Raw genomic sequence first — 26007 nt, 5'->3', positions numbered from 1 at the left:
GGAATGTGTTCTTGAGCGTCACAATTCGCATCCAAAAATTTGCTACAGTTGACTATTGTGCTCAACTCCTGCGAAACTTTCACTGCGAAAACAGTGACTTAAAAATTGAATTTGCATTCGCAGGAATCGTGCTTTACTTGTGACAAAAGTAGGCCGGGGCGACTAGTGTGCTTTAGTGTTAAAGTCGCAACTACAAATTATTAGAGAGGTTTCGCAGAGTCCCGGATACAAATACGCATACAGATATCGAACCGTACGCGTTCGCGTCAAGTGATGTGTAGTTTTGTTTCGCAAAATTCTAACGAATGCCCTCAACTTGAGGCTCAAGAGGGCGCTATTAACCAAGTGGCTGCACCCATGGACAATCAACATTTCTGGCGACAGATTCCCGTTTATGGCGACAGATTCCCGTTTTGCGCGACTTTTCTAACTTGTATACAACGATTAAACGTCACATGGACCTCAAAAAGTGATGACGTATTATGACGTATCCGTTCACGTAAGAGTATCGGTGACTCTGCGAAACCTCTCTATTATTTGAGTCGCGACTACTGTTTTTCTCTACTCCGTTTTAATCCTGCCACACATTGACTACAAAATTTGTCCCGACTACCTGTTTGGTGAACCAGTTGTGTTGCTTACTACTATTCGCAACGTAATTAATACTGCCTTGCGGCATAGCGGCACAAATCTTGAGAATCCGTATTTTATCTCGACAAGTGTCGTAGTTAGGTTGAGGTGCGACTAGTCGAGTAGTAAATTTCACTAGTCACCCATTCGCAACATAATTAATACTGCCTTGCGGCATAGCGGCACAAATCTTGAGAATCCGTATTTTATCTCGACAAGTGTCATAGTTAGGTTTGAGGTGCGACTAGTCGGGTAGTAAATTTCACTATAGTCACCCAGGCCTATCATGATGGGAACTTGCTTAATGAAAAAGATTCAGTGCTTAGCAGAAGCAGTGAATTCTGCGCTTACGTCAAGCAAAATAGACTGCTTAGCAGGGATTTCTTTTGTTTGTGTTCTTCCAAGCTCGCACATTATATTCCGCGCTTGTACAGTAAGCGGAAAATGGCGCAGACTTTGGTGGTTATGAGAACCATGAAATTTTGCCCTGTAAGTAGGTTTGGTAAGGCCTACACTTCAAACATGTAAAAGTCAAAAAAGATTATTAGTACATGAGGGGAAATCTTGTGAGACTGGTCCAATTTGACTCTGCTTCACTGCGTAAGCAAAGAATTGACACTTCAGAAGCGAAGATATTATTTATATTTCACAGCTTAGCAGGGATATTTTTGCGCGGGGAAACTTATCATATGTAATCTTTGCTTTGAACTTGCACAGATATTTCAGCGCTTGCACAGTAAGTGGAGAATGGTGGTTGTATAATAAATGGGCAGCGTTTGGTTGAAGCAGACGGAGCCATAAAACTGGGCCGTGTTCTATAGGGGAAGTTATAGCTTGACATTTTATGACAGTTTTGGCCTCTGCGACGTACACATACAAATACAGAGTCAGATACAGACATTACGGTGCAGAAATCGTGTAATTGAAATGTTCCATAAGAGCGCCCCCTATCGGCAGGAGTAGGAAAGATGTATCCTACAAATTATTTTGCGTTTTTAAACACGTATAATAATATCAAATGGACGCTTTAGGATGTTTATAGCTTAATTCCTATCATAACAAATATTAAAATTCTTTATTAATTAACCACGTGACCCTCATTTGCATATTTAATTAGGAAATCTTTGCAGCATCATATCTCAAGAACTGTACGGTCGATTTTTCAACTGTTTGTTGTTAAAGACTCCTTGGGGATGGAAATTAATTTGAAAAAACTGTGACCTCAAATTGACCTCTACTTCCGCGTCAACCGGAAGTGGGACCATATCTCAAGAACTATAAAGCAGATTTTCAAACTCTTTTCAGTTGTAAACTCAAATATTAACTTTAAAAACCGTGACCTCAAGTTGACCCCTACTTCCTGGTCAACCGGAAGTGGGACCATATCTCAAGTACTATACAACAGATATTCAACTTTTTTTCAGTTTTAGACTCCTATATGCATTAAAAATAAACTATGAAAAACCGTGACCCCAAGTTGTCCTCTACTTCCGGGTCAACCGGAAGTGGGACCATCTCAAGAACTACACAACCGATTGTCAACTTTTTTTCAGTTATAGGCTCCTTGGGCATTCAAGATTAGTTTGAAACAACTTTGACCCCATGTTGACCTTTACTTCCGGGTCAACCGGAAGTGGGCCCATATCTCAAAAAGTACAAAGCCAGTGTTCAAACTTCAGTTATAGACTTTTAAGCAATAAATATTAACTTTGGAAAACTGTGACCCCATGTTGACCTCTACTTCTGGGTCTACCGGAAGTGGGACTATCAAGATCTACACAACCGATTTTGTTTTAACTGTTTCAGTTATAGACTCTTTGGCATTGCAGATTAGTCTTGGTAGCTGTGAGCCCATGTTGACATTTACTTACGGGTCAACCGGGAAGTGTGACCTTATATCAAGAGCTACACAACTTTTTTGAAACCTTTTTTCAGTTATAGATTCCAAACGCTTAATGTCTAGTTGTTAATTAAATGTGTAGCAAACCTTTTTACCCTGCATGGTTTTAAAATTTTCGCAGGATAGCTCGGGAGCAAACTTTGAACACTGCGCAATCTTTGTCGTCCATCCGCAATTTTCACCACTTGTTAACGCCTAGAGGTTAAAAGGGGAAGAGCGTTCTGCCTAATTTTAAATTCTGAAGAATGTCGAAAAACAGGTCTGCTCACGAACTGTGTGCTTAAAATTTCTTGCGGCAAAGCGCGGGGACGACAAGATACACGAAAGTAGTGCAATTGGGGTCAACAAGCGCATACTTACCTGTAGAGCATTCCCTCCATCCTCACTATCCTTGATGTCTCGGACGTCCTATACTAATGTTTGAAAAAAAGGAGGGTAGATCATGTGGCAGGTATGCCGCAGGGAATCATTGGCTACGTCAGAAGGCGCAATTTGGTAAAACTCTTAGCTTATAATCATGCCTGTAACCTAGAGATATAATGCAAATGTAGTAATGCACTCTGTGTGTTTCTCGTAGACCTCAACCACACTAAATGGGGAAATTTTTCATTATACTAGTAAGCTGGAAGTAAAATTTCTTTACAAAATCTCTCATCCTAACAGATAAAGAAATCCATTTGGCAAAATGCACGTGACTTGACGAGAAAGATAGACACAGACTTTCTTCAGCAAATGTACTCCGAAAAACATGAAAAGGAAACATCTTCAGAAACAACAGAGAAAGGTAAAGTAAGTGCTTGAACTCATCAAGTATGCTATGCGTATTTCCCTTAACTGGAAACTGCCTTTCAAGAAAGAAATTGTCATGTCACTTTCTGGGTCTTTTTGACATTGTATAGTGACAACTGCAACACTAAATTACTCAGAAATATAATCTTACACAATATAATAGCTTACATGAACATCCTACCTTAGTTTGTCTATTTTTCGTCCTCTTTTTAGTAATTTTAGAAAGACATATTTAATGAAAGCTTAATAAGATGAACTTGGTTTTGGTTAGGGGTATCTTTTCTGGGTCAAACTGATCAAAGATTCTGCTACAGAAAATATCTCACGTAAGCGCAGAATGGTGATCGTAAGCGTAGAATTCGGCGGTAAGCAGATACATGAAATTGGGCCCTGGGCGCTGGGGCCGAGCGAAGTGCAAGTGTCAAGTTGGTTAAATAATACCGATAAGAGGGCGCGCTACGGCATCATACAATCTTAGGCCGTGTCCGAAACGGCGACTTCGGCTACAGCTACGGCTAGATCGCGCGCGTCTGCTATTCTTCAACACTGGTAGACGCGCTGATCTAGACGTAGCTGTAGCTGAAGTCGTCGTTTCGGACACGGCCTAAGGGTGCGTTCGTTTAGCTTCCCTGGGTCGACCCGGTGTGTGGCGGTTTTTTTTCCCCAGGAAGAACGTGGGTAGTTATCTGCACATGTTCGTCCTGGAAAAACCAACCGCCACACACCGGAGTGAAGCTAAACGAACGCATCCTGAGTTTAGTAGACTAGTAGACTATCCACTATCACTGTCGTCTTGTGCCCAAGACTACACAAGCCCAGGACAAGGGACTTTAGACGAATACATTACTTTCAAAATTACGTTTCTGAGTGTCTGAAAAGTTTACCCCAATCAATATTAATATACAAATGACCCTGCAGTTCCTGTTGTTTCTTTAGGGCTAGAAGTCGCAACAACCAAGTGGCCTGTAATATGCACATCTAGCTATTATTCGAGGTAACTCTCCTGGATCACATCTGGCGTGCCTTTTCCCCACTAATTTTGCATTTATCTGATCCAGTAGTTCTACCATCGCTACTTCTGGTCTTCAAGGGAAGTAAATAACAGGCTTCTTTCTGAAGAGATTGTCCGGGGTCTTTGCTTGTCGTCTTGCTATTGCACATACTATCTTCTTCTATCTTCCCCAATTGTTTGACAGTCTCTTCTGGCCGCCAGTGGGCTCCATGGAATTAATTAAACATTTTGATTTATATCGTCTTCTTTTGCAAGCAATTTAAAGAAAATTTGATGAGAGAATTCCTACCCTTTAAAACAGATGACCAACTTTCAGTCCCACTCTTCCTACTACATGAAGAGATTTAGTGGTAGCAGTGAGAAATTGGACATTGCTTTTGATCATCAAAAACTGTCCACTCGGTTCCATTTGGCAAAGGTTTTCGTTCCTCACTAATCATGAAATTCTCGACAATACTTTTGTTACTATTTCAAAAGAGGTGTTTTTGAATTAGGTATTAAACTCTGATGTACTAAATTTATTGATTTGTAATGTATTTTTCATGATTGATTTCTAATGTTTTCTCATGATTTCTCATTGTTCAATAGCTGATACCAGCAAAAAGAAACTTAAAAGCTTTCTTGATCCGAAAGTTGCCCAAAATCTTGGAATTTTCCTTGCTGGCTTCAAGATGGACGCTGAGGAATTGAAGTTCAGATTAGCCATTCTTTCAGAGGATGATGGAGGTCTCAGTGCAGAACAGATAAACATTCTCAGAAGGTTACATTTTATATTTTGAATAAGCAAGCAATCTGAGTGCATTTGATAAGTGATGTGAATTTTAAAAGTTGTAAAGTGACCAGGCGATACATATTAATGAAACAAATAGTTATAAATTCAATTGTGCAAAAGTTTGCATGCGTTATCTCCCCTAGGGCATACGGTGTGTATGTCAGCGTCAATGATGTCCATCTAAGTGCATTGAACGTTTTGTTTATTGAGCCATCAGCCATTATACAATTACAAAATAATATTCTTTGCACAGTGGATAACAAAATATATCATGTGTTCTTAGTTCTTCAGGACCTTTCCTCAGCCTTTGATGCCATATTTTGTAATTATCCTTCTTGAAGACCTGCAATTTATTTGTTTCAAACGTCCTGCTTTCAAATGGATTCAATCATTTATGTACATTACGAGACTGAATGCAAGCCACCACCATCCGAACTATTTGATCACAACTTGCTTCACTCTTGATTGGTGTTCCAGGGATCAATCCTATAGAGGCATTGTCACACGAGACAACGTTTGCAGGCAACTTAGAGGCAACCAACGGCACCGAGACCGTTTGGTAGCATATGAGTAATTTTACGATTTCCAAGAAAATTTGGCAAACATTCAAAATGTGAAGGGATTCTGATGTTGGACATTGTCTGGGACTGGTTGCCTGTAAATGTCCTAGTGTGACATGATCTTGGAGATTGTCTGGGACTGGTTGCCTGTAAATGTCCTAGTGTGACATGAGATTGTCTGGGACTGGTTGCCTGTAAATGTCCTAGTGTGACATGATCTTGGAGATTGTCTGGGACTGGTTGCCTGTAAATGTCCTAGTGTGACATAATCTTGGAGATTGTCTGGGACTGGTTGCCTGTAAATGTCCTAGTGTGACATGAGATTGTCTGGGACTGGTTGCCTGTAAATGTCCTAGTGTGACATGAGATTGTCTGGGATTGGTTGCCTGTAAATGTCCTAGTGTGACATGAGATTGTCTGGGATTGGTTGCCTGTAAATGTCCTAGTGTGACATGAGATTGTCTGGGATTGGTTGCCTGTAAATGTCCTAGTGTGACATGAGATTGTCTGGGATTGGTTGCCTGTAAATGTCCTAGTGTGACATGAGATTGTCTGGGACTGGTTGCCTGTAAATGTCCTAGTGTGACATGAGATTGTCTGGGACTGGTTGCCTGTAAATGTCCTAGTGTGACATGAGATTGTCTGGGACTGGTTGCCTGTAAATGTCCTAGTGTGACATGAGATTGTCTGGGACTGGTTGCCTGTAAATGTCCTAGTGTGACATGAGATTGTCTGGGACTGGTTGCCTGTAAATGTCCTAGTGTGACTGTCTGGGATTGGTTGCCTGTAAATGTCCTAGTGTGACATGAGATTGTCTGGGACTGGTTGCCTGTAAATGTCCTAGTGTGACATGAGACTGTCTGGGATTGGTTGCCTGTAAATGTCCTAGTGTGACATGAGATTGTCTGGGATTGGTTGCCTGTAAATGTCCTAGTGTGACATGAGATTGTCTGGGATTGGTTGCCTGTAAATGTCCTAGTGTGACATGAGATTGTCTGGGACTGGTTGCCTGTAAATGTCCTAGTGTGACATGAGATTGTCTGGGACTGGTTGCCTGTAAATGTCCTAGTGTGACATGAGATTGTCTGGGATTGGTTGCCTGTAAATGTCCTAGTGTGACATGAGATTGTCTGGGACTGATTGCCTGTAAATGTCCTAGTGTGACATGGCCCTATATGACCTGTCTTCTTCACCATTTTCTCTTAGCCCATAGCTGCAGTTGAAAGAAACCACATGTTAAGCTATGTGTCTCAACTCTCATGGAATTACTTACCAATATTTGAAACTCAACAATGGTAAAATGCTTGTCCGTGTTGATGTAACAATGAAGAGTTTGGAGTTGTTTTATTACTCGGTGAGGAGCAGATGTACTAAAATAACACATAATAAATATATAGATAAATATTTTGAAAATACATAATTTACTCAAGAAACAAACCAAAAGTTACAAGAGAGATATTTAAAGAAAACAAGCATCAGAGGTTTCCGGATAGATTAATTGAATTGAAGGTTCCCGAGAAGGTTAAACAAAAAATCAGTGGTTTCAGAATAAAACAAAGTGACAATTAACGGCTTGAATAAATATCCGTTCCAACAATTAAATACTAAATGGTGGTCAACTTATCATAATTATCGTCCATACTATACTAATACTTACAACATGTTACCGGGACAATCACTCAACACAGTGAAACGTCATAATGAAGACAAGCGTGATCATACAGAAATTGACGGAGTTACTGCGGCATACAGATTCAACCAAAACTGTAGGGAATTACACAATCAAAGTGGTCCAAAACAGGACTTTTATGTGGCACATTAAACACCTCTGCGTATCAAAAATATCATTGGATCTATTGGATCATATAAAGTTACATATCTGCTCATCAGTCAGAAAGCCTACATCACCAAAGTTGAAAGGAAACAGCTGAGAATAACCAATACATTTATATGGAAAATAAGTGACAGTAAATCTACTGACGAGTTTGGCCACGGAAGCTTACCTGGGTTAACTGCAGAAATATGGTGAACTGTTCTAGCTAAAACAAAATCAATGATCACCAAATGCAAATTGGCACCACTTCCATTAACTCATTCGTTAATTGCCTAATCACAGCATCAAGTTTGGCAATCGGGGTGAGCACAAGTTTTTTGATACATTGTTAAACTGATTTCATTTTCATATTCTTTATCAATTAGTATTACATTCCCAACATCGTACTTTGCATTTTCATGATCAACTGCGACAAACTATTAATGACAAAAAAGTCCCAGAAGTTTGAATGCGCGCGAGACTTGCATAGTCTATTGACCCTGGATCAAACAATGCTTCAACCCCAAATCAGTTCGAACCTTGGGCAGCTACGAGGGTTTAGTGTTTGCATTTTTTTTCTTTTAGCGGAAACAAAAGTTACTCAAAAAGTTGCTCAACCATTATTTAAAAGTACATTTTACCCTAAAAAACCCAATATACGTCTTCAAAGGAAATAACGGTTAAATCGGCTACGATTTGTATTTTATTTATTTATTTATTCATTTGTTGTTGTTTTTGTTTGTTTTACTTTGTTTTGTGGGGTCGTTAAAAGCAGCGATTGGAGTTTGGAATTGCAATCATAAATGTTATTATTTATGCCAATCATTGAAGGTGTCCCTAAACTTCCCCATAAAGTGTGGGTTTTGGTTTTGGTTATGGATTTAGGATTTAATGATCATTGACAAAGGAACTGAGTTTTACCAAATCAAACAATAGGACTGATTTTATCAAAACAAACATGTATTTTGTTCATACAGATATCACCCAACAGCTGAAGATATTGAGACCTACAAAAAATTTAAAGACAGACAAGCAGAGCTGGAAAACACCGATCAATTCATGCTGCAATTGTGTGAGATACCGTACCTTAAAACCAGATTAAATGTGTTGATGGTAGTCAACGAATTTCCTGTACAGTACGATGACATTGCACCGGTTCGTGTTACTTTTGTAATTCTTCTTTTTCATTCACAAATAATTCACTTGTTTGTATTTTTCTACTCATGATTTGAAGTTATTGTTAAAGGAACACGTTGCCTTGGATCGGTCGAGTTGGTCTTTGAAAAGTGTTTGTAACCGTTTGTATATATAATGCATATGATTGGAAAGATGTTTTTTATAAGTAGAATACAATAATCCACACAAATTTGCCTCGAAATTGCGTGGTTTTCCTTTTACTTTTGCGAACTAACACGTTCGGTCATTTATGGGAGTCAAAGATTTGACTCCCATAAATGGCTGACCGTGTTAGTCCACGAGTTAAAAAGGAAAACCACGCCATTTCGATTGATCCTTGTGTTTATCATTATATTCTACTTTCAAAATATCTTTCTCATCATACTCGACCGATCCAAGGCAACGTGTTCCTTTAAGGTTTGCTTTGGACAAAAAATGGGAAGAAACAAAATTCCAAAGTCAACCATGACCCTTACATTTGTTTTTACGGAATGAAATAGGGGAAATTCATAATGTAGTGCGACCTCTTAAGTTCACCATGGAGAAGTATTTTTTTTTCGAAAAGGTGTCTTTTACAACTTAGTTCCTCTCTGGCAGTTAGAGGCCTTGAAATGACAAACACAAATATGAAAACATTCTTCGGCCAGACAAAACAAACTATTGTTGCAATTGAGGATCTTGCTGTTTTATCTGAAATCAAACAAAATCAAACAAACGACGATGCCTTGTCCCATCATGCTTGACTCTGCCTCTCCTATGTGAATTGTTTGGGGATGCTGTATTGTAAATCGGCAGTGTACTTCTTAGTATATTCAGTTTAACATTGTTCAATCATTTTCAGGCAATATAGGAACTGATCTAATCATAAGTGTAAAATATTTGTATTATTTTCTGCAGACAGTTGACAGAGTTCATGATGCCTGTAAAGTTCTTTGCACCAGTGAAAAGTTTGTTTGTGTCCTTGAACATGTTCTGGCAGTCTGTAACTTTATAAACAGTGGATCGGCTCAAGGAGTAGCAATGGGGTTCAGACTTACAACTTTGCCAAAGGTAAGACTTTTAGGACAATATCAGTAGCACTTTTTAATACATGCTTTAAAACATGTATGCATACAGTTGCCTTTGCAAGAAGACTGCCGTTAATATGTACATCACACACTAGGGCACCCTGTGGCACCCGCAATGTTAATGTAATCCCTAAGAAGTATTCCTTCTGTCCCCTTTCTATTAGTAATACAGACGTTTAAGTTGTGATGGGTGTGGAACCTTCAGAAAGGTTTATAGCCCCTTATATTTCTATAAAGCTGCCTGTGGGAGAGCTTCTTTAAACAGTATTCCATTGCTGCTGACCTTTGTCTCAAAAGCAATACACACAAAGAGCTATACTTTGAAGACTTTAAAGGAACACGCTGCCTTGGATCGGTCGAGTGGGTCTTTGAAAAGCATTTGTAACCGTTTGTTATAAAATGCATATGGGTAGAAAGATGTTGTAAAAGTAGAATATAATGATCCACACAAACATGCCTCAAAATTGCACGGTTTTCCTTTTACCCCGTAAAAGGAAAACGGTCGGTCAATTATGGGAGTCAATTTTTTGACTCCCATAAATGGCCGACCGTGTCATGGCACAATAAAAGGAAAAACACGCAATTTCGAGACAAATTTCTGTGGATCATTGTATTCTACTTTTAAAACATCTTTCCAACCATATGCGTTTAATATAAAAACGGTTACAAACGCTTTTTATAGACCAACTCGTCCGATCCAAGGCAACGTGTTCCTTTAATAACTGAATTGCAAGTGTCTAAATAATGCCCACCGTCATGAAATTCATTTTACCAGAGCCCACATGTTACAACCATGGAGGAAGGAAATCATCTATATATTACAACCAAGTGTTTATTTCCGGTCCGGTAATGAAAAGGGCTATTTATATTTGCCATGTAACATGTCAACACAATTGTCCCTTTTGTTCACCACATCTCAAATTGTTTGTGTTTTTTTGTACAGTTGGCAGACTGCAGAGGCCGAGATAGGGCATGTACACTTTTAAAGTATGTCGTCCAGCAGATCCAGAAAAACTGTCCAGAACTTTTGGAATTTATTGATGAGCTCATGCCAATAACACTACTTGCTGATGGTAAGTTTCTATTTTACAATTGAGAGTGCAATGGAAGGAGATGGTATGGGAAAATATTCAAACTAACTTGTACCGTATTTTTTTTCAGGCATAGTATTTGTAGAGCGATATGGGAAGTAAACTTGGTAATTTTTACTAAAATTGAACTATTCATTTGAATTTTTACAACATTTGTTAATAATTGTGGGAAAACACAAACAAATTCATTTTTTATACTCAGTACATTAACAGATCAATGTGTGGATTTTGTTAGTGCTACAACAGGGCATTAAGTGATTGCATGCACAACTTGCTGGTATTACCTTAAAGGCTCGTATCGAAATTGAACACGTGGGCGTCAATCTGTCTTGAAAGATGGGGGGATATCATTTGTCAAAGCATTTACGGCGTGGGGTCCGGGCCCGCTTAAGGGCCCCTGGACAATTTAGGTGGTATGATCTCTGGTGAAATATGTATGACTTTTCACAGACATTGTTTGACCCTTTAAATTCATCTGAAATGATTTCAAACTAATACAAACAATGACGTAAGGGTTAGTCAACAAAATATTTTGTTTCAAAATTAGGTACTGATAACACTTCCTAATTTATACGAGTTATTGAACTAAGGGTACCGGCGTACAGGTCATACGAGCGATGATCGTCGTTGTTAAAGCCATTGGACACTTTCGGTAAACAGTATTGTCCAAGGCCCACACTTCGGGTATCACAACCTCTACATAAAATAACAAACCTGTGAAAACTTGGCTCAATTGGTCATCGGAGTCGGGAGAAAATAACGGGAAAGCCCACCCTTGTTTCCGCGCGTTTCGCCGTGTTATGACATGGTGTATAAAATAAATCCGTAATTCTTGATATCGTCCGGCCGTCCTCGCCAGGTTTTAGCTGTTGTAGTTAAGGGGATGGAATGCTTTCAATCCGTAGTGAGTTTTCAACTTTAAGTTGAAGCAAAATTGAAGTGAAACACGATTAGTTTCAAGAATTTAATTTGACTTTGGGGGTCTTGTTTTTTTGATACAGCTGGTCAAACATAGTGAGTGAATCAATCAAACTTTATTGTTATTTTGCAGTATCTATAAAGGCCTTGGAAGCTGAAGTTGAAGGTAAGAGTACAATTTTCATTTTAAAATTCATTCAGGTAGTTCTTAACTTTTAGTGCACGTATTACAATGTTGAAAATCTTTTATTGATAAATTAAAAAACTTTTTACTACAAACTTTTTACATTTTTTTTACTTTCAATATATCACTGGTTTTTGGAAGTGTTTACTTCACTCCAATTCATTAGTTCTCAAGAATTAGGCAATGAACAATTGTGTTTGATTTTGATGATAATAAAAATAAACTTTCAGATTTGTTTAGATTTTTTTTATTATTGATTAATTCTTTACTTTGCCTTAAGAATCATACACAAATTCCAGGCAAAAGTGTTTCAATTCTGAATGGATGAGAGGAGAACACGTGGCCAAGTTTAACCGTGCGATATAAATTCAGTTAGAAATGCTTAAACATGACCTAACTTTCAGATGATATTGTGGAGCCTGCATATACACATACAATTTGTGATGCTTGACAAAATATTAACACCAATACTTAATGTTTGAACATCATATCGGCTAATTCCCCACTATCGATACTTTTATCAACCAAAAAGTTCAAAACAAAGCTCATGTCCTGAATTTACATTTTCCAAAGTTAGCATTGTTAGCAATGATAACAAATTCATTCTAACCAAAGTCTGTTTTGTTATATTTTAACAATTCAGTCAAAAAATAAAAAACATCAGCCATGCATGTGTTTAATGTGGCGGATATACAGAAATGAATTGTCTCTTTAGGGTTAATTTTACTGTCATTTAATTTTGCAGTCATGAAGAAAGACCTTAACAATATCAAGAAAAACACAGCAATGCTTCTGAAAGATGAAACGCCGCCGGACAGAGACATCGCATTTTGTGACGATGTTGCTGTAAGTCATTTTTTTTTTACAAGATCGGTTATTTTGAAGGACTAGATGTTTTTTGGGTTTTTTTTGCATTTAGAGTAGGAGCAGTACGTACACCTATCATGTACCACCACTGAACATACCAAAAAATAAAAATAATAATAAACTTATTTATAACGCGCCTTTTGCCAAAGGATACAAAGCGCCAGGTATTATTACTGCAAGGAGTGGGCGAATTTTTGAGATATAAGTGCTGTGGCGCAATATGCTGCCAATCCAGCCAGGAACACCGGGGCGAAACCCTTCTCTTTTCAATAAGTGCACTGGGTTCTTTTACATGCGTTTACACAACACATGGGACCAACGGCTTTACGTCCCATCCGAAGGACGAAGCAATAGTTATTGTGTCTTGCTTAAGGACACAAGTGTCACGGCTGGGGATACGAACCCACACTCTGCTCATCAGAAACACCAGAGTTTGAATTCGATGCTCTTAACCGCTCGGCCACGACACTCCCAATCATGACTACATTGACTGGCCTTTATTTAATATTCATAAATACCTCGGACAGTTTCACTATTACTATTGGTGGAGAGCGCGTCACGTGGGTGTGTATAAACCTTTGTTTATGACCGGTAAAAAGTGTTGGGCGTGATACGCGAGCTTACACCTGTGCTTATAATACAGTTTCTTCATTCCTATTGGTCGAGAGCAACGGCCGGGACACGGGACCGCGATACGCGCGACGCGCACATCATTCCCTTATAGGGCGGCGGGGGGGGGGGGGCCTTACCATTTCATAGCTGGAGGGGTGTTGTGTTGAAAGAAATCATTGAACAATAACAATGTTTGCATTTATTTAACTTTTTGACCAAAAGTGTTGATGTTTTTTGACCGAAAAGGTATTTATGAATGGGAATTAAAGTGTGTTGAATCGGTTTTCAACAAGTGGTTTAAACCCGCCGAGGCCTGGTTCTTGATAATTTACCTCGACTTCGTCTCGGTAAAATTATCAAGAACCAGGCCTCGTTGGGATTAAACCACTAGTTTAAAACCTCTTCACCACACATTGATTCCCTTAATAACCAGTGTCAATAGTTCTCTAAGCACCAGATCCAACCTAACTGACTGGAGTATATAGACCTGTATGTTTATAACCTAAAGGATGTGTGCCACACTACCTTGTCTATATGCAACGTAAAAGTTAGTAAACAATGAAGAAAAAATTAACCGAAAATATACACGTTAAGATGCATCCATCAAGGACATCTTCCTCTCCTCATCTTGTTGTCAGGTTGGTGATCGTGTCTCGTCCCATTATGCAGCATAAACCTCCAGCTGGAGCGGTGGCTAGCCAGCTGAGGCCATGACCTCCAGCTGGAGCGGTGGCTAGCCAACGGAGGCCATGACCTCCAGCTGGAGCGGTGGCTAGCCAACGGAAGAGGCCATGACCTCCAGCTGGAGCGGTGGCTAGCCAACGGAGGCCATGACCTCCAGCTGGACCGGTGGCTAGCCAGCTGAGGCCATGACCTCCAGCTGGAGCGGTGGCTAGCCAACGGAGGCCATGACCTCCAGCTGGAGCGGTGGCTAGCCAACGGAGGCCATGACCTCCAGCTATGGAGCGGTGGCTAGCCAACGGAGGCCATGACCTCCAGCTGTAGCGGTGGCTAGCCAACGGATGACCTCCAGCTGGAGCGGTGGCTAGCCAACGGAGGCCATGACCTCCAGCTGTAGCGGTGGCTAGCCAACGGAGGCCATGACCTGGTGGGGGTGTTAAAGTCTACCAAATCTCTCTTGAAGACATCTTTGAAACATAGTTTGGGACGTCTGACCGGTCGGTCTCCATTTTCGAGGACTCTGTAAAGTATGGAGCGGGGGATTTGATGCGATTCCATACGGGTCACATGAACTTGAGCCTTGATGACAATGGCTGAGACATGGTTATCCCATGGAGGAGGGAAGAGAAGGAGCTTTAACGACCCGCAAAACCGCAGAGTAACAAAAGAATACCCTGACAATGCCCCTGTCTGACCAGTGGAAAAAGATAGGAGACCTCCAGCTGGACGGCTGATTAACGAGCAGGATTAGATCTCTTTGTTCAGAAGGTGTGGTACTGCCAGACAGCGCCGTTGCCTTCGTGTAAAGTTGAATCATTGGAGACAAGAATTGTGAATGTACACGATTTCTTATTTTTACATTTTTTGTGACTTTTCTGTCACTAGCGGTGGTTCAAAATTTGGGTATTTAGCACATGAGGGTGGTTGGATATTCAATTGTGTTTTTCGATTTGGTGGGCGAAAGTGTATACAATTTTTATCAGGTCTCAACAAGTTTTTTTTCTTCTGTTATATATCCATACGACACCATAGTTGAGTGAAGAACCAAGTGCGCAAGCGCAAACTCACATACGCCAGGTCGCCCATTGTCTGGATAAGGTATGTGGGTGATTACGAGGTGTCGTTATAAAGCGACCGCGGTACCACGGGTTCGTCTTTTGAAGTCCCTTCGTTCATGCTCCTTCTCTTCCTTCCTCCATGGTTATCCTGAACAGTTCCTCGTTTGGGTAGTTTTTCATTCCAGGTGACTCCCAGAATAGAACGGAGACATCTTGTGTGGAATGCACTTAGTCTGTTTTCTTGTCTTCTCTATGTGGGCCAGGTTTCAGCACCGTAAAGCAGTACACATAAGCACACAGGCATCATAGATGCGGACTTTGGTACAGATGGAAATTTGTTGGTTGTTCCATACACGCTTAGAAAGGTGCCCATAGTAGAAGCAGCCTTTTCAAGCCGAACAGAGATTTCCGGGTCAAGAGTAGCGTTGGAAGTATTTGCAGAGCCGATGTATGCGAACTTGGTTACTCGGTCCAGTGTAGTGTCATTGACGGCGAACTGGAGAATCAAGTCCGTCTCATGATGTGCTACCCGTGCTGTTGTATGTAGAAAAGGAAGTTTGAAGGTTTGCTTGTGCTACCACAACAGTACTTGCCTGCATGGTGGCAATGAAATTGAAGCATAGTGTGAGTTGTTTACTGTACAACAGGATTAAAAAGTATGCAAATGCAAAGTCTTTTGTGTACACTCTTACTATCACCCAAAATATTCACTGCAGTGAGGAAAAGGATTCCCAGGAAAACGCCAAAGGAGGAGAATTACTGACAAACGCTTCGCTGATGTTGTTGCTCTAATCATCTCTTCACTGAAATTAATTAACAGCAAAAGTAAAGAAACAAGCTTGATGATGCCCGAGGGAACCAAAGGACCAAATACAGTACATTACGTGATATGATCAGTAGGGCGACACAAAGGAAAAGTTTCCGTAAGAATTAGGACCGGAGCTTCAGTAGGGTCACACAAAGGAAACGTTTCCATAAGAATTAGGACCGGATGCTCAGTAGGGTGACACAAAGGCAAGGTTTCCGTAAGAATTAGGACCGGAGCTTCAATAGGGTCACACAAAGGAAAAGTTTCCATAAGAATTAAGACCGGATGCTCAGTAGGGTCACAGATGAAGTTTCCATAAAAGTAGGCCGGATGCTCAATGGGGTCACATATGAAGTTTCCATAAGATTTAGGACCGGATCTCAGTAGGGTCACACAAAGGAAAAGTTTCCGTAAGAATTAGGACTGGATGCTCAGTGGGGTCACAAAAAGGAATTTGTCATATGAATTACGACCGGAGGCTCAGCAGAGTCACGAAGAAGAAGTTTGTATAAGAATTAGGAACAGCTAGATGCCCAGTAGGGTCACAATGAGGAAGTTTCCATAACAATCACGATCGGATGTTCAGTGGGGTCACACGAATTCAGACCGGATGTCACAAAGGTGGAAGTTTCCATAAGAGTTAGGACCGGATGCCTAGCAGGGTCACGAAGAGGAAGTTGTCATAAGAACTAGGACGGGATGTTCAGTTGGTCTCACAAATGAGAAGTTTCCTGTAGAATTTAGACTAGATGCTCAGTAGGGTCACAGAAGAAGTTTCGATAAGAATTAGGACCGGATGCTCAGTAAGGTCACAAAGAAGAAGTTCCCTGGAGAATTAAGAACGGATGGTCAGTAGGGTCACAGATGAAGTTTCGATAAGAATTAGGACCGGATGCTCAGTAAGGTCACAAAGGAGAAGCTTTACTAAGAATTAAGACCGGATGCTCAGTAGGATCAGAGATGAAGTTTCCTTAAGATTTCGGATCGTGTGCTTTGGACGGTGTTTATGGAGGGTGTCCATTCTTTTTGACAAAAATATACCAATACGGAGAAGAGTATTGATCAGTGTGTGCCACCTAAAGGGGCAACAATCAGACAAAATAAGCAATGGACAGAAACATGATTCACATCCAAATGAACAGAAACATGATGCACATCCCAATGTAACTATCTCGGTGATAAATTGTGTAAAACAAAGACGATGGTTACAGATATTTTGTTTCATGAACTAACATATGTTATTCATACGCTCTTTTCTCTTATAGGCATTTGTTGAACAATATGAAGTTAAGCTCACACAGCTTCAGAAGAAGAGTGAAGTCATGAAGAAACTATACGAGCAAATGCTGGTGAGTTCCTTTTAACATGCCAAGCCACACAGTATTCAGATTTACCAACTTAGCGGATTCCTTTTAAAATGCCCATCCAGACAGTATTTAGATTGACCAACTCAGCGGATTCATTATAACATGCCCAGCCAGACAGTATTTAGATTTACCAACTCAGCATGAATTCATTTTAACATGCCTAGCCAGAAAGTATTTAGATTTTCCAACTTTGCGGATTCCTTTTAACATGCCCAGACAGTATTTAGATTTACCAACTCAGTGAATTCATTTTAACATGCCCAGATTTACCAACTCATTGGATTCCTTTTAGCATGCCCAGACAGTATTTAGATTTACCAACTCATTGGATTCCTTTTAGCATGCCCAGACAGTATTTAGATTTACCAGCTTAGCGGATTCCTTTTAGCATGCCCAGACAGTATTTAGATTTACCAACTTAGCGGATTCCTTTTAGCATGCCCAGACAGTATTTAGATTTACCAACTTAGCGGATTCCTTTTAGCATGCCCAGACAGTATTTAGATTTACCAACTTAGCGGATTCCTTTTAGCATGCCCAGACAGTATTTAGATTTACCAACTCATTGGATTCCTTTTAGCATGCCCAGACAGTATTTAGATTTACCAACTTAGCGGATTCCTTTTAACTTGCCCAGACAGTATTTAGATTTACCAACTTAGCGGATTCCTTTTAACTTGCCCAGACAGTATTTAGATTTACCAACTCATTGGATTCCTTTTAGCATGCCCAGACAGTATTTAGATTTACCAACTTAGCGGATTCCTTTTAGCATGCCCAGACAGTATTTAGATTTACCAACTCAGCGGATTCCTTTAAGCATGCCCAGACAGTATTTAGATTTACCAACTTAGCGGATTCCTTTAAGCATGCCCAGACAGTATTTAGATTTACCAACTCATTGGATTCCTTTAAGCATGCCCAGAAAGTATTTAGATTTACCAACTCATTGGATTCCTTTTAGCATGCCCAGACAGTATTTAGATTTACCAACTTAGCGGATTCCTTTTAGCATGCCCAGACAGTATTTAGATTTACCAACTTAGCGGATTCCTTTTAGCATGCCCAGACAGTATTTAGATTTACCAACTCAGCGGATTCCTTTTAGCATGCCCAGACATTATTAAGATTTACCAGCTTAGCGGATTCCTTTTAGCATGCCCAGACAGTATTTAGATTTACCAACTAAGCGGATTCCTTTTAGCATGCCCAGACAGTATTTAGATTTACCAACTTAGCGGATTCCTTTTTTTTTAGCATGCCCAGACAGTATTTAGATTTACCAACTTAGCGGATTCCTTTTAGCATGCCCAGACAGTATTTAGATTTACCAACTTAGCGGATTCCTTTTAGCATGCCCAGACAGTATTTAGATTTACCAACTCAGCGGATTCCTTTTAGCATGCCCAGACATTATTTAGATTTAACAACTTAGCGGATTCCTTTTAACATTCCCAGACAGTATTTCGATTAACCAACTCAGCGGATTCCTTTTATAGCATGCCCAGACAGTATTTAGATTTACCAACTTAGCGGATTCCTTTTAGCATGCCCAGACAGTATTTAGATTTACCAACTTAGCGGATTCCTTTTAGCATGCCCAGACAGTATTTAGATTTACCAACTTAGCGGATTCCTTTTAGCATGCCCAGACAGTATTTAGATTTACCAACTCATTGGATTCCTTGTAGCATGCCCAGACAGTATTTAGATTAACCAACTCAGCGGTTTCCTTTTAGCATGCCCAGACAGTATTTAGATTTACCAACTTAGCGGATTCCTTTTAACTTGCCCAGACAGTATTTAGATTTACCAACTTAGCGGATTCATTTTAACATGCACAGACAGTATTTAGATTTACCAACTCATTGGATTCCTTTTAGCATGCCCAGAAAGTATTTAGATTTACCAACTCATTGGATTCCTTTTAGCATGCCCAGAAAGTATTTAGATTTACCAACTCATTGGATTCCTTTTAGCATGCCCAGAAAGTATTTAGATTTACCAACTTAGCGGATTCATTTTAACATGCACAGACAGTATTTAGATTTACCAACTCATTGGATTCCTTTTAGCATGCCCAGACAGTATTTAGATTTACCAACTTAGCGGATTCCTTTTAGCATGCCCAGAAAGTATTTAGATTTACCAACTTAGCGGATTCCTTTTAGCATGCCCAGACAGTATTTAGATTAACCAACTCAGCGGATTCCTTTTAGCATAGCCAGACAGTATTAAGATTTACCAACTCATTGGATTCCTTTTAGCATGCCCAGACAGTATTTAGATTTACCAACTCATTGGATTCATTTTAGCATGCCCAGACAGTATTTAGATTTACCAACTCATTGGATTCCTTTTAGCATGCCCAGACAGTATTTAGATTTACCAACTCAGCGGATTCCTTTTAACATGCCCATCAGACAGGATTTACCAACTCATTGGATTCCTTTTAGCATGCCCAGACAGTATTTAGATTTACCAACTCATTGGATTCCTTTTAGCATGCCCAGACAGTATTTAGATTTACCAACTCAGCGGATTCCTTTTAACATGCCCAGACAGTATTTAGATTTACCAACTTAGCGGATTCCTTTTAAGCATGCCCAGACAGTATGTAGATTTACCAACTTAGCGGATTCCTTTTAGCATGCCCAGACAGTATTTAGATTTACCAACTTAGCGGATTCCTTTTAACTTGCCCAGAAAGTATTTAGATTTACCAACTCAGCGGATTCCTTTTAGCATACCCAGACAGTATTTAGATTTACCAACTTAGCGGATTCCTTTTAGCATGCCCAGACAGTATTTAGATTTACTAACTTAGCGGATTCCTTTTAACTTGCCCAGACAGTATTAAGATTTACCAACTTAGCGGATTCCTTTTAGCGTGCCCAGACAGTATTTAGATTTACCAACTCAGCGGATTCCTTTTAACATGCCCAGACAGTATTTAGATTTACCAACTTAGCGGATTCCTTTTAACTTGCCCAGAAAGTATTTAGATTTACCAACTCAGCGGATTCCTTTTAGCATACCCAGACAGTATTTAGATTTACCAACTTAGCGGATTCCTTTTAGCATGCCCAGACAGTATTTAGATTTACCAACTCATTGGATTCCTTTTAGCATGGCCAGACAGTATTTAGATTTACCAGCTTAGCGGATTCCTTTTAGCATGCCCAGACAGTATTTAGATTTACCAACTCATTGGATTCCTTTTAACATGCCCATCAGACAGGATTTACCAACTCATTGGATTCCTTTTAGCATGCCCAGACAGTATTTAGATTTACCAACTTAGCGGATTCCTTTTAGCATGCCCAGACAGTATTTAGATTTACCAACTGAGCGGATTCCTTTTAGCATGCCCAGACAGTATTTAGATTTACCAACTTAGCGGATTCCTTTTAGCATGCCCAGACAGTATTTAAATTTACCAACTTAGCGGATTCCTTTTAGCATGCCCAGACAGTATTTAGACTTACCAACTCATTGGATTCCTTTTAGCATGCCCAGAAAGTATTTAGATTTACCAACTTAGCGGATTCCTTTTAGCATGCCCAGACAGTATTTAGATTTACCAACTCATTGGATTCCTTTTAACATGCCCATCAGACAGGATTTACCAACTTAGCGGATTCCTTTTAGCATGCCCAGACAGTATTTAGATTTACCAACTCATTGGATTCCTTTTAGCATGCCCAGACAGTATTTAGATTTACCAACTCATTGGATTCCTTTTAACTTGCCCAGACAGTATTTAGATTTACCAACTTAGCGGATTCCTTTTAGCATGCCCAGACAGTATTTAGATTTACCAACTTAGCGGATTCCTTTTAACATGCCCAGACAGTATTTAGATTTACCAACTTAGCGGATTCCTTTTAGCATGCCCAGACAGTATTTAGATTTACCAACTCATTGGATTCCTTTAAGCATGCCCAGAAAGTATTTAGATTTACCAACTCATTGGATTCCTTTTAGCATGCCCAGACAGTATTTAGATTTACCAACTTAGCGGATTCCTTTTAGCATGCCCAGACAGTATTTAGATTTACCAACTTAGCGGATTCCTTTTAGCATGCCCAGACAGTATTTAGATTTACCAACTCAGCGGATTCCTTTTAGCATGCCCAGACATTATTAAGATTTACCAGCTTAGCGGATTCCTTTTAGCATGCCCAGACAGTATTTAGATTTACCAACTAAGCGGATTCCTTTTAGCATGCCCAGACAGTATTTAGATTTACCAACTTAGCGGATTCCTTTTTTTTTAGCATGCCCAGACAGTATTTAGATTTACCAACTTAGCGGATTCCTTTTAGCATGCCCAGACAGTATTTAGATTTACCAACTGAGCGGATTCCTTTTAGCATGCCCAGACAGTATTTAGATTTACCAACTTAGCGGATTCCTTTTAGCATGCCCAGACAGTATTAAGCTTTACCAACTTAGCGGATTCCTGTTAGCATGCCCAGACAGTATTTAGATTTACCAACTCATTGGATTCCTTTTAGCATGCCCAGAAAGTATTTAGATTTACCAACTCATTGGATTCCTTTTAGCATGCCCAGAAAGTATTTAGATTTACCAACTTAGCGGATTCCTTTTAGCATGCCCAGACAGTATTTAGATTTACCAACTCATTGGATTCCTCTAACATGCCCAGACAGTATTTAGATTTACCAACTTAGCGGATTCCTTTTAGCATGCCCAGACAGTATTTAGATTTACCAACTCATTGGATTCCTTTTAGCATGCCCAGACAGTATTTAGATTTACCAACTCATTGGATTCCTTTTAGCATGCCCAGAAAGTATTTAGATTTACCAACTTAGCGGATTCCTTTTAGCATGCCCAGACAGTATTTAGATTTACCAACTTAGCGGATTCCTTTTAGCATGCCCAGACAGTATTTAGATTTACCAACTCATTGGATTCCTTTTAACATGCCCAGACAGTATTTAGATTTACCAACTTAGCGGATTCCTTTTAGCATGCCCAGACAGTATTTAGATTTACCAACTTAGCGGATTCCTTTTAGCATGCCCAGACAGTATTTAGATTTACCAACTTAGCGGATTCCTTTAAGCATGCCCAGACAGTATTTAGATTTACCAACTCATTGGATTCCTTTTAGCATGCCCAGACAGTATTTAGATTTACCAACTCAGCGGATTCCTTTTAGCATGCCCAGACAGTATTTAGATTTACCAACTTAGCGGATTCCTTTTAGCATGCCCAGTCAGTATTTAGATTTACCAACTAAGCGGATTCCTTTTAGCATGCCCATGCTCAGTCTCTTTTCAAAAAACTTTACAATACAATCAAAAATTCATTTATTTATACCGCTATTTTTGGATAACATAAGTTGATGATACATAGTTATAACTCGAGACAAACTAGGCAAAAGTAATAAGTTGTTTGTGTGATCATGTATTTTGTCCATAAACTGTCAACAACTAGCTGCTCCTTTCTGTACAGAAAGTCTTTTGGAGATGTTGAGCTAGTGCATTTTGGAACAGTAATAAATGTGGTGTTTGTCTATTTAGGAGAGATTTGCGGAGCCGCCAGGTGTTGACTCTAGTGATACTTTCACAGCTATCAGTGACTTTGTCAAAGCTTTCAAACGGGAGACTGATCTCATCCTTGCTGCTGCGGGACTTGGAAGGCAAGTCATTCTGCATTTCTTGTCTTGTTTAATTTCATTTCATGTTCATCAAATTCTACAGCACACACTTGTCAAATTAGATTAGTAAATATAATACCAGTAATAAACTATAAAAACTGCAGTACATTGCCAATAGAATTAAAATCTGAAAACAAGAATAAAACAAACGTAAGGTCATCACATGCGTGATGTAAGTTTATTCTTCTTTGTGAATGAATGCAGTTTAATCATAAAATTTGAGTCAGATCTGTACACTTCAAGACAAGACAATAAAAGCAGCCTTCTGTTCAAAAGTCCCTTAGATAATGTGTCATTATATACCAATAACAAATGATAAATAGCAAAACTGAGTGACAGGCATGGGCGTCAATTAGGGGGAGCTGGTCAGGGGGACATGTGTCCTCCCCCCCCCCAATCTTTCGGAGGATGGGGGACACAATATCAAATGCCCCCCCCCCCCCATCTGTTTGACCACCTTTATCACGAAGCCCAAGTTTTGCACTGTATAATACCAAACTGTGTGTCCCCTCTTGGGCTTAACCTGGGGCCAAAGGATGACACAACTTTTTAGAGGGTGGGGGACACCTACAAAATGTCCCCCCTCAAAATTTGCCCTATAGATTGCATCACAGAGCATCTAAAATGCACAATTTTCCCGGGCCCTTAATCGGGCCCGCACCCCACGCCAAAAGGTTTCTCCCACGCATGCTCCATTGTTGACATATTTGCACCTCTCCTTGAAAGAGTGGCAGGGACGTGTCCCCCACCAACCCCTATCCCCCACCCCATGTTCGAAGGGTGGGGGACACAATATCAAATGTTCCCCGTGTCTTTTGACCACCTTTATCATGAAACTCATGTTTTGCAATGTATACAGTGCAAAACATGAGTTTCATGTGCTCCAAACCCTGTGTCCCGTCATTGCCATCGCCGAACCCCACGCCTTAAAAATGTTATGTCAACCCCCCCCCCCCCATCTTTCAAGACAGATTGATGACGCCACTGGATACATGTGTTTGGCAATACTGCACAGTTACATTACTACTACATAGTAAATGTTGTTGCATACAACGCAGCCCCCAACACAACCCTTTGCTTGTAAAGTCAACATGGCTGTTCAGACTTCAGTTTCCTGACAAATATCTGGATTCACCCCTGCAAACTATTATAAGATGAAAATTACATCATCAGATCAATGTACCTGGAAAACAAAGTAAATAATGCAGAAAGAAAAAAAGAAGAAAAAATGGAAGGGAAATAGCAATGCTGTATCACAGTTTTGTCAATTAAAATCACTTTCTTATTCACCTTTCTGTAGGAGAAAATCAAAGTCAAAGATTCAACAGTCATACTTGAAGAAAGAGAATAGTTCACAATTCGAAAAAGTTGAGCAGAAATTCATTTCAGACACTGATCATGTTGTGAATACTGGAAGTGTAGATGACACATCTCCCAGCCATGTTGCTGCATTGAGAAAAGCATTCAGTGCTGAAGAAAACAGGGCATACAGTAGACATGGACGTGAAATACTAAAGGTTGGTGGCAATTTCTTCTTATATCACTTACCTTTTTGATTGTTAATTCAAAATTACTTTTCTAAAGTATTTAGAAAGAAAGCAGCATGAAATCACTTTAATCAGGTAAACAAACAATGCATTCTGTTTTTGTGCATTGTCAAAGAATATAGTCACTTGGTGCAAACTGGCTTCCATTCCTCAAGAACTGGAACAGTCCCGGTTTGCACACTGCCCTACCCTTGACAGCTTTCCCTCTCCTCGCGTTTCACTCTTATCTCAGTGCATGCCTGGATAGCAATAAGTTTCTGAAGTGGCACTGTATACCGATTGTTTTTATTTTGATAACTACCTCTTAATTTGGTTATTGCCAGAATATTTGTATACGTTTCTCGGGCACGTAAACAGAAGCCTGAACAAAAATCATGTACAAAGTTGCACACAGGATGCTGCCATTAGTTGTGTATGCACACCCGAACTATTTATGGGGGTATGACTAAGGACATAAATTTGAACCGGTAAGAAACATCTTCACATCGTCACAGAGAAGGCGACCCTCGGTTCACGCTTGCCACCATTACCTGTACCACACCACGGCCTGAGGATGTCCTGAAAATCAGTTCTGCTGGCTTTACTCGTTAATTCTCTTTAACTCGTTAATTCTCTGACTGGCACTACTACTAAAGGCTCAATAGTGTTCATATTTCCAGAAAACCTGGTAAATCCATAACAACATTACTACATTGAACAAAAACACTTATAAACGGTTTATATTTGTTTAAGTCCCGTTCCTTCATCAATCCCTGTTGTCTTTTAGGCTTTCCAGGGGAAGAAACACGACAAGAGACAGGCTTTGAACCCTACAAAGGAAGGTTACTTGGACAAATTAAGCAACACTAAGTCACCTCTCACTTCCTCATGGAATAGACGTTTTTTTGAGCTAACCACCAAAGGCCACCTGTATTACAGTAAGCGAAAAAATGAAAAGAATGTGGAGTCAATCTACTTGCGCGGAGTTCCAGTTGCACTTGAAGATGATAAAACTTTGGTATTACAAACGGAAGAAAGATGTTACAAACTTCGAGCCCATTCACACAAAGAGGCACAAGAGTGGCTGGAATGTCTTCTGTTCTACACACACAAACCGGCAAATATACCCAAAAGATCACCAACACCAAAGTCATTTGAAGGACAGTAAGTTCGCATCAGTTGCAAATGAAATATTGAATTTCATGACATATAAAAATTTACGTCAGTATAAAAGCTTAAGCATGTAAATTTAATGCTAGTATTAATTAATGTAATCGACTGAGGTAACTGGGCTTTGACAATGACTTTCACATGAACACCATTCACAACATAGCATTGTTAGATATTTAGATAATATATTGAATGTGACCAATTTGGCTGTGGTGTGTATCTCGTAGCCTGCTTTTCTTAGTCTTGATTGTTTTATTTGTTTTTTATCAATACAAGTTAAAGGATTTGGGTAATTTTTCACAATGTCCATAGAT

At 39.8% G+C, this 26007-nt stretch overlaps 1 protein-coding gene across 3 annotated transcripts in view; it reads left to right on the top strand.

Annotated features, from left to right (window-relative positions):
* LOC117289591 overlaps positions 1-26007 on the top strand; it is a 79141-nt gene extending 53134 nt beyond the window's left edge. For 2 of the 3 annotated variants that reach the window (XM_033770785.1, XM_033770784.1), the window contains exons 13-23: positions 3194-3314; positions 4920-5091; positions 8454-8631; positions 9550-9702; positions 10663-10792; positions 11862-11894; positions 12658-12758; positions 17204-17287; positions 22861-22979; positions 24298-24514; positions 25311-26007. In XM_033770785.1, the coding sequence (XP_033626676.1) occupies positions 3194-3314; positions 4920-5091; positions 8454-8631; positions 9550-9702; positions 10663-10792; positions 11862-11894; positions 12658-12758; positions 17204-17287; positions 22861-22979; positions 24298-24514; positions 25311-25691 (1689 nt within the window). In that variant the 3' untranslated portion in view covers positions 25692-26007. Of the gene's footprint in view, positions 1-3193; positions 3315-4919; positions 5092-8453; positions 8632-9549; positions 9703-10662; positions 10793-11861; positions 11895-12657; positions 12759-14029; positions 14111-17203; positions 17288-22860; positions 22980-24297; positions 24515-25310 lie in introns of those variants that run through there. The other variant, XM_033770786.1, reaches the window with a different exon arrangement.

Source organism: Asterias rubens, chromosome 4 (assembly GCF_902459465.1).
Source record: "Asterias rubens chromosome 4, eAstRub1.3, whole genome shotgun sequence".
NCBI lineage: Eukaryota > Metazoa > Echinodermata > Asteroidea > Forcipulatida > Asteriidae > Asterias > Asterias rubens.
Note: the sequence above shows the minus strand (reverse complement) of the source record. Positions and strands in the feature narration are given on the sequence as shown.